Genomic DNA, 10695 nt, shown 5'->3' on the forward strand with positions numbered 1-10695 from the left:
ATAGAAAAGTAAAACTTCTAATGATAAAGATGACAATACAAATTGTTTGTTTACGTCGGTCACCAAGGTTATTTAAAGTAGCTTACAAACCGCAATTTCGAAAATAACATATAACAAGTATGTATGTTATGATTATTTGAAAACTACATGCAAAGGCATTTTGAGGTGTTTTTATTTTTAATTGAGATACTGAATTGTCTGGATTTTCTTTCTGTTTTAGCCATGGCGTTGTCTGTTTTTTTTCTTTTTTAGCCACGCCCTTGTCTATTTTTTTCTTTTTAGCCACGGCGTTGTCTGGTTTTTTTTTAGCCACGGCGTTGTGTTTATTTTCTTTTTAGCCACGGCGTTGTCTGTTTATTTTCTTTTCAGCCACGGCGTTGTTTGTTTATTTTCTTTTTAGCCACGGCGTTGTCTTTTTTTTAGCCACGGCGTTGTCTGTTTATTTTCTTTTTAGCCACGGCGTTGTTTGTTTATTTTCTTTTTAGCCACGGCGTTGTCTGTTTATTTTCTTTTTAGCCACGGCGTTGTCTGTTTATTTTCTTTTTATCCACGGCGTTGTTTGTTTATTTTCTTTTTAGCCACGGCGTTGTGTGTTTATTTTCTATTAAGCCACGGCGTTGTCTGTTTATTTTCTTTTTAGCCACGGCGTTGTTTGTTTGTTTTCTTTTTAGCCACGGCGTTGTCTGTTTATTTTCTTTTTAGCCACGGCGTTGTCTGTTTATTTTCTTTTTTATCCACGACGTTGTCTGTTTATTTTCTATCTTTGAGTTTGAATGTTCCTCTGCACGGTATATTTCGCCCTTCATTTGTAGTATACTGACATTTTCAAGAAAGACGTTATTCGTTTCTGCATTATAATGAAAAGATATGGGGACATTATAATGAACACACAAACACTAAAACTGTGTTCATAGACCAATTTTTCCCTTGAATTTGCTTATACATGTAGTTACTTCACATCAAAAGTGACAGTGTTAATCTCTGATAAATACGAATCGATATTGTGTGTGACAATGTTTTTGACATTTGTCTTGACCAAAGACGCTAATGCACGGAATCCCCTCCCGAGTCCCATTTGTTTTAATTGTTATAAGAGTTCATTATTTTCACTATTTGAAGTTTTCTTACGATATTAAGATAACAGTATTATATTTCCGTACTATGTTCTTTACCTTTTTACCCGTCTATTTATTCCAACTGATATTTTATTTTTTCAAAAGATTTATTCCTAGAAATTCTTTACACTTTTAATAATGTGCAAATATATTTTGTAGTGTCACAAACTATCATGTTGTCATACAAAATATGGAGAACTTGATGTACTGTAATTGTGTAACATTTAGTTTTTGACCTCATTCTTGATTTCTTGTTTTTTTCTTGAAAACTTGCAGTTATTCAGCTATTATCTGATAAGTAGTTGGGACAGGTCAGAGTGATCACTCTGGCTTTAAAAGGATAAAAATGTTTTTATATCTTTTCTTCTGAAAAATGCAATAAAATAAAATACTATCTATGTTCATATTTTACAGGCCATATGAGGTCAAAGAAGGCCGCAACACTTTTCATTCTTTTAAACTTTTTAACTGCAGACGCTATGTTTTTTTATTCTTACAGAATGGCGGACAGTAAATTCTGTGCCGGTTGTCAGCGCAGTGATGAAGACATTACAGCTGTATCTTGGTGCAGTGACTGCAGTGAACTTGTATGCAAGACGTGTTCTAGAGTTCACGAAAGGATGTCCCCGCCTCACAAGATAGTACCAATGAAAGAGATACAACAACTCAGTTCGTCACTTCTTACATTGTCCAAGAACTGTGACAGTCATCCAGATCAAAAGATTGCACTGTACTGCTGTCAACATGACAAGGTAGTCTGCGTGTCATGTGTTTCGATATCACATCAAAATTGCAAGTCTATCATTTCAATTGAAAAAGCTGCTAGAGGCGTGAAAGATGGTACCGCTATTTCTGATCTAGAGAGAAGAATTTCAAACCTTTGTCAAGTTACAGAGAACAGACGGAGTCAAAGTGAGAAAACACTTGTAGATTTGGAAAAGAGTCGTACCAAAATAAAGACAAGGGTGTCAGAAATCAAACAGAAAGTCATTGCTCATTTAGATACGTTAGAAGCAGAGATACATAAAGATATTGATTCTAAGTATAAAAATTGTACTGAGAGTGTGTCCCGAAATAAAAATAGCATACAATCCAATGCAGACTCGCTGTGTACATGGAAAAGGGATTTAAATTCACTGAAGCAACATACATCAGAAGTTCATTTATTCCAGGTGGTAAAATTTCTAGATGCAAAAGCTTACCAAAAAGAATTAGAAATCAGAGAAATCCAAACAGCTACTGTTCCGATACTTAAATATCATCCGTCAGAATTTGAGTCGAAAATGAAGAAACTAGTCCAAGACTTAGGTACAATAACGGTAGAAAATGTCCAAGTCCAAATGCCTGTACTAGATATCGATCAACAAGGTCAATTTCTCAATAGGGATAAAAGAAAGTTATCACTGGCACAGTCATTCCCGACCACAAAATTAGGTACTGGCGTAAGTATCTTTAGAGGATGCTTTATATCTGGCTATAGGTTACTCCTCTGTCACTACAATGAGAAACGACTTATTGTTTGTAGACTTGATGCATCAAACTTTACTGTGATTGAAATGGATTATTCACCACACAACATAAGCTTATATGACAAAACCCATGTTGTAGTATCTGTAGTTGATAAAGGTATCCAGATCATCGATCTGACATCATTGAAGCCTGGAAGGACAATTAAAGTTGAAGGAAACTGTTATGGAATTACCAGTGTAAATGAAAAGATATGGGTAAAAAATAAACCTTACACTCTAACCATTGTGGATATCAATGGTAAAGTTTTTAAAGTAATAAAAACAACATTTAATCCTAATGATATCTGTGCAAATCAAGATGGTGATGTCTATTGCACTGACAACCAAAGTAATAAAGTATACGAAGTAACATCGGATGGAAAAGAACGTGAAATATACAGCAGTCCTGACCTGGACGGTTCTTATGGTGTAGCCGTAGATGACCGTGGTGATGTGTATGTAGCAGGATATACATCAAACAACATACATAGAATATCTAATGATGGACAGACACATGACATTGTCTTGTCAGCAGACGATGGCATCTATAGACCGTTCGGTTTATCTTACAACAATGAAACAAAAGAACTGTTAGTTTTCAACGATTATGGCGATTCTATCAATATTTATAGAATCCAATGAACACTGGCTAATGAACACTAACATGACTGTGGGAATTGGTGATAAGCTAAAAGATAAACAATAAGTTTTTATATCTTAATGACAAATTGATTTAGATAACCGAGTTTTCTAATTTTGCTTAAACTTTTTCCGATTAAGCTGTTGAACCATACCGAGAGTGATCCAATACCTATTTAAATATGAAGTGTAATGAATATGAGACTTTTTAATAAGTAATGACAACTTCAAATATATATTGACAGGTTTTTTGTACTAGTCGGAAGTATCTTTTTTAAACTTGCACAAAGAGGAAGAGAATAGCACTATCAAGATGGGTATGCATATTTCGGTCACATATTTTATTCTGGTTTATAAAAGACCAAAATTGTGAGTCAGTTATTTGAGAATTCTATAATTAGATTAAATATATAAAAAAAATATACCTGAATGTTTCCTCATTGAATCTAAACAAATAAAAATATCACTAGTTGTTAGAAATAAAAACCATTTTTTCTTTTATTCATTCATCTATTTAGCGGTAATTAATGTATAGGTTACCGAATGACCTTCAACAATTAGAAAACAAAACGAATATTTATAAGACAACTTTCCATCAAAGTAACACAATTTGTCAAAAAAAATAATCTTTAATACGAACCCTTAGCTCACACCGAACAGCAAGCTATAAAGCCCCCCCCCCCCACCAAAAATGACTAGTGTAATACTGTTCAAACGGGATTATAAACGGTCTAATCTATATATAATATGAGACACACTTATGAACCACATCAAACAACAAACGACAACTACTGAACATCAGAGTTATGTTATACATGACCAGAAGATGATTAATAATTAAGAATTGTATTCTTTCTTTTTATAACTTTATTTGGGTGTAAAATAGTGAGCCGAAGCACATTTTGTATGAAAGGTGAAAATTAAAATAATGGAATCGTATGAACTGTTTTTGCGATGTTCTAATGAATAACTAAAAAATAATTTTAAAATTATCTAAAAAGAAAAGAGTGAACGATGTTGGTTTTTTTAAATCTTATTTCATTTCTTTGTTTCGGAGTTGAGTCTGACGTACATTTTATCTGACCTAGTTCAAATTTTCGTTTAGATGCCAGCTGGAGCCCGACTACGGGTGTAGAATTTCTTTGCTGTATTGAAGACTCATTTGGGACTTTTTCTGTTTTTTGGGTTTTTTTTTGGTCGTGTTATTGTTGTTTTTACACATTTCAAATTCAAATCTCCCCCCCCCCCCCCCAAAAAAAAAAATAAAAAAAAATGGAAAGAAATATACTGATTCTGTATTTGATTTCTCTTCTTTAAATAGCTCTTACTTGACTGCGTACCTGGATGTCCTACCACAGGGATGTTAAGCTGTCGAAAAGTTACACAATCCGATGTCAAAAGTCGGTAATATGAAAATAATCAGTCAATTGAAGAGTGAAATTGTCAATTTTGTGCTTACAATGTAATTGTAGATATTAAAAATATTTTGAAAGCTACTTTTGAATCTTTATTTCCGAGAAAGATTACTGAGCATACATCTTCAATACCTGCAATAAAAAGTAAGCAAAATTTCTATCTAAATAAAATGCAAATATTACTATCGAATTTATAAACCGATCAAAATTATCAATTAAATAAAAATTACTATCCGCGACAAGGTCAACTGTGATAATTTCTATGTAAATATAAGTCACATATTTAGATCTGTATCAACGATATTTAATCAGTATATGACGAAGCATGTTTTTCAAACTATCTACCTGTATTATACCTGTTATAAGTATAACCGAAACTATCACAGAAAGAACTGTGTATAACGAAAACTAAAAAGGAAGAACAAAGATGGGCGTGGAAGTTCATGTAGAGTACTGGTAAGTTATTTTTTTATTCCTATTTATTATCAGTCAGGGACATTACTTAAACAAGTAACAATTAAAATAATTAACTTATACAAGTAACGTTGAAAACGAGGCTATTTTAAATATAACTTATATAAATAACTTTTCTGAATAATATTTTTATAGGTGTCCAATAATACAGATTTTACTAACTTTCACAAATTTTCACAGTCATCTGTTTATTTTTAAATTTCCCATGAAATATAAAATCTAATTCTTCTGAAACACTAATAAACTTTTTGACGCACTTATTTTTAATGCTGACGCTTCTTGTTCAAATATTGGTCTCTTGGGACTATTAAATTATCATTTTCCTCCAAAATCTTGATGGTAGACTGATATAAATAGATAGATACTTGAGAATTAATTAAGACTTGAAGTTATTTATAATTTGTAATCAAAATCAATCACATATGTTCCTAAAATAAGTGTTTGCTAAACGTCAAACGCAAATATGTCCTTATTTTTATTGACCAAATTTTAATAGATAATGATTCCTTTCCCTTATACAGATAGATAAAAAAGCAATGTGCATAATACCTGGAAGTGAATCTATAATTATGTCAGTCTAGAAAATATATGCAGGTCCCATTGCAAAAATAAAATTATGTTTATACTTGAAGAAATCGTATGATAAAAATGTCAGAGCTTATGTAATGGTATCATTTGAATAAATAAAGAAGTGTGTTTTTCTATTTCAATTAAGCAACAATTATAGTAACAATGCGAGTATTCATTTGTATGTTTCGGAAATAAGTGCGGCATCTGTTGTCTCTTTGAAACATTACTCGTTTCCATTTTCTAATAATTCTATCTATATTTTAAAAATATTATTAATCAAATTTAAGTCGTTTAACTTGAATATCAATTTATCATAAAATCAATAGCGAATTTAACTTGTGTTAAGTACAAGCATATACAAATGGAAAACTTTCATAAATATCGATATATAATGCATGACCTAGACTTCTTTTGTAATTAAGTAATATTTAAAGGGACATAATACATTAAACACATATCATATGATCTATTATAAAATGGTCTGTGCACATATAAAGGATTATTCAGATAATCATGACACAGCAAGTTTTAATTTCACAAAAAATACCTGAATAGGAAGTAATTCTATATTTTATATTTTAAATTTATATGTTCCCCGACATGAGAACACCCTCAGGGTTACAATCAATTAATCGATCTTCCGACCTGCAGTAAAGCGACAACCGCATCCCCTTAATTAGGGGGGGGGGGTAAAATTAGATGCCTCATGTATAAATAGTACGTCGCTCAATGCAAGTGATGAAACTGTCGAACACCGGGGGGTGGGGGGGTGTTATTGCAACTCTTTTATTCAACTGTCATACAATTGTGAGCTTTAGCTAGCTACAAAACCAGGTTTACTCCACGTTTTTCTACAAAAGAAAATACCTATACCAAAACAGGAATATTTCAAATGATATCCATTTGTTTGATGTGTTTGAGCTTTTGAATTTGCAATTTGCTTAGGGACAATCCGTTTATAATTTTCCTCGGAATTTGGCATTCTTATATTTTTACTTTTTATATATAAATTGATAACATATGACTTTACTTTATTTTACGTTTCAGTTGATTGAGGTTAAACAGGCAAACTGACCATGGTATGGAACTAAAAGAGTTATCAACGTGCAGGAAAGCTAGTTGTGTGATTTATTAAACCGGGATGTCATTAAAAAGACGGGCATAAAAATGAAGCATTTTGCAAAATGTAAATTAATTTTCTGCTCACAATGACATTCATGACGTTAACTGAATGAAAGAAAAGATGTGATAATAACCAAACATTTAACAAACTAAATTTAAAAAAAAGTTGAACTCTGAATAAAAAAACCAAACCGAAAGTTGAATATTTAATCTTTGTATACTAAACTGAAACTTTACGATACAATACAATAATTGTGTTTCTGATAAAGTAGTTGAAGTCTATGGGGAAATAAAGTATGATAAGTGATGGAATATTTTGATAAAGATTAATATATCTTTACATTAAAAACTTAAAACTATTCCGTTACTTGTATAAAACAAATAAATTGGCGAAAAACTTAAGGAGACAACCACTACATTAAACAAAACTAGATTAAGTTGATAAACTACACAAGACGAAACTATTCGTCTTTGGTTAGCTCAAATCAAAATTATAAAAAAATGTTCATCAAAAAGTCGAGTACACCGTTCATATTTTTGATTTTTTTATTCGCTCTCATTTTATCAATAAATGAAAACTGTGGTAAAAAGCGATGAAGCCACAGTTTGATGAAGACTTGATGAATGACAGGTTTCTTAATCAATCACAAACAAAATTGTTCTGTATTTAGACTCAAAATTATTAAAAACATTAAAATTGAAAGTGTTTTTTGTCTGTTTCTTTAGTTATACTATGTTGAACATTTCGTCTGTTCTGGGGTTTTTTTTTACCGGAAAAAAATAAATGACGATAAAGGGGGTAATACCATAGAGCGAATACAATTATACTCTATGTTAAATTCTACAGACTAAACAATAAAAGACGAGGAGACAAATAATTGTCGACAAAGCTCTACATACTACATGTTAAATTACAGAACATCCCCCTCCTAAAAAAAAGGTTGGGAACGGTTGGGAACTCTAGCTATATATATATATAGGTGAATTGATGATACTCGTCAACATGACAAGTTTACAAATAGGATTCATAAAGCTATACGAAATGACATACATTCTATTCACTGTGCTTAAACGGCCGTGGGTAACTTAAGTTACCCACAGCCCAAGATGGAGCCGCCTGGCTTCGGTTAGGAAGTTTGCTCCTATATAATTACAATACCATGCATACAAAAGAAATGTTCAGTAATTAAAAAGTTATATAAATCTTTTAGGGAAACTTTGCAATGTAAAACGTGGTTTGTTACTACAAAATAAACGATTACAGCAAGATTTTCCAAAACACTTATGATGTCCGTAACTTTAAAACAACTTGTCCGTAACTTTTTTCCTTGTACCAATAGGGATGTCCGTAACTTTAGCATGATGTCGGTAACTTTCAAAGAATCTTTATTCGTAGATGTAATTATAAAAAAAAGAAATGATTAATAAAAAAAATATTGAACTCCTAGGAATATTCAAACGGAAAGTCCTTTATAGAATGGCAAAGCCAAAAGCTCAAGTTAACACACCAAACGAATGGAAAACAACGGTCATATTCCTTCCTTGGTACAGGCATTAAGAAGTAAAATTACAAAAATACTGAACTCTGATGAAAATTCAAAAAGGAAAGTCCCTTATAAAATGGAAAAATCCAAAGCTCAACCGAATGGATAACAACTGCCATTTTCCTGACTTGGTACAGGCATTTTCTTATGTAGAAAATTGTACGGCAAAATTAATGCATCTTACATTCTACTGGCTTTATAGATTGTTAATTGCTTAAGTTTTAGATGATAAATCATGACATGCATGTTATAAATCTCACCATTTCCAACTGTAGAAATTACATTAATAGTGAACATACGAAAATGACCTTAGGAGAACAAGTTCGGAGGTCAATCCTTAGTAGAAATACATAGATGAATCAGTCCAAACCTCTCAAGAATATGTGTATGATTTGATACCCGATCTTATTAAATCCCTGAGGTCCATGCAACTTTTAGAATATTTTAAATCTACTTTTATTGCTATAATAAACTGAATCCTGTTCAACAATATAGCTTTCCATCTATTCCTAGATATTGGCACTTTTTTTTCTCACAATCAACAACACATCACAAAATATATAGTGAAGAGACCATACTTTTATGGCTAACAATTCAGAAATTATTTAAACGAAAGGATATCAATTTTTCCGAGGCTATACCGACCAAGGACTCATCAGTGAACAATCTATAAAGCTTGAAGAATGTTAGATAAATTTCGCAGTACCGTAAGATCCCGTTTTATCCCGGGAATAATTTTTTTAAAATTTAACGGAAAATCCGCGACACTCTGGTTTGCTTTTTCCCTTGTTTAGTTTGAAGCCTATTGTTATTGTATAAATATATTTAATAATATAAGGGGTTTGATAGTGTTTATTGTCCTTTAAGTGTTGAAATTGTTAATTTTTACAATTTTGAAAAAAAGTTACCCACATCCGAAAATAAAGTTACGGACAGTCTGATTATTTTTTACTTATAAGTTACGGATATCTTATGCATTTTTCAAAAGTTGGCCTTGCGCTAAAATAAAGTCAAAATTAACAAATTCGAAGTGATGGTAAGTGATTTCTTTATTCAAAAGTCCTATCAATATTTACATAGATCATGAAAAACGTTGCAAAAAGTAGATTTCGTATCAACTATCATCTCAACAAGTTTAGAGTCCGCCATCTTGGGCTGTGGGTAACTTAAGTTACCCACGGCCGTTTAAGCACAGTGCTATTGGCTTGTCGAGAGTTAAAACAAAAATCTAGCAAAGCTAATCCCATACAATGTAGGAAGACATTCTCACTATGGAAGACCGATTCGCTGTCAGGACAGTGGATGGTTTTTGACTAATTTCTATCAAGGAACCAGTTCGAACAGAGTAGAAGGTGTTGGAATTTACACGTAACCCCTGAATATGTCTAGTTGTAATTTTCTCAATTATTAAACAATAGAAACATCTTAAGCCTATTACACTCTAAAAGTGAATAGAATGGTTAAAAACCATTTTACAAATGATAGCAAAATAACATGCATTTCTTTTTTGAAAATAAAACTGCAAGTAATTAATTGGAAAAATACCACAGCATACAAAATTTCTCTTGATATAAAATGTTTCACGTTCACTATAAAGTTTTGCTCCTCTCCTAATGAAGTGTAACTGAAGGTAAGGGTGCCGATCGGATACTGGTAAGCAGTGGTGTTCTCCTGAATAGATGGACTTGTTTATTCATAGTCTTGACGGGCAGAACACAAGCAATGCATATACCATACACCGCTTTCATGTATCTCCTGTTCGGCTGTAAATTGCACAGGAAAATATCCATTACATCAGCTTTTGAGGAGGGAAGCAAAGAGTGGGTAAGCAAGAGTGATTGTGAGGTAGCGAGAATGGGAGACAGTGCAACAAAGCTAGACAGCAAAAAAATAGGAGAGTGGTACAGAGCTAGTGAGCCAAAATATGAGAGTGTTAGAGTGTTTGAGTGGGAGAGAGTGATAGTGCGAGAGAGCGAGAGTGGGAGAGAGCGAGATTGGTAGAGAGCGATAGTGGGAGAAAGCGAGAGATTGCGCGAGAGTCGGAGAGCGGGGTAGCGAGAGTGGGAGAGTGGGAGTGTGGGGATAAGAAAATGTGAGGCTGGCTGAGAGAGAGCGAGGATGTAAGAGTGAGGACGAGAAGGAGAGACACAATCACTAATAACGACATCTCTTTCTTCGTTTTTGCTTTAAGAATATATTTTCATCATTTTACCCATTTTGAAACACAAAACGCATGTAAAGTTATTGACGGAAACTTTAAACGGAGAATATGTGAAGTCCTTGCGCACGCAAAACTCATGATACGCAT

The 10695-nt window shown here is 32.6% G+C and overlaps 1 protein-coding gene across 1 annotated transcript; it reads left to right on the forward strand.

Annotated features, from left to right (window-relative positions):
- Positions 1 to 1615: 1615 nt before the first annotated feature.
- LOC134694267 (uncharacterized) lies at positions 1616 to 3265 on the forward strand. Its single transcript, XM_063555271.1, has one exon. It carries the CDS (start codon positions 1616 to 1618, stop codon positions 3263 to 3265), a length of 1650 nt encoding a protein of 549 aa, XP_063411341.1.
- The last annotated feature ends 7430 nt before the right edge of the window (positions 3266 to 10695 follow it).

Source organism: Mytilus trossulus, chromosome 13 (genome assembly GCF_036588685.1).
Source record: "Mytilus trossulus isolate FHL-02 chromosome 13, PNRI_Mtr1.1.1.hap1, whole genome shotgun sequence".
Classification (NCBI taxonomy): domain Eukaryota; kingdom Metazoa; phylum Mollusca; class Bivalvia; order Mytilida; family Mytilidae; genus Mytilus; species Mytilus trossulus.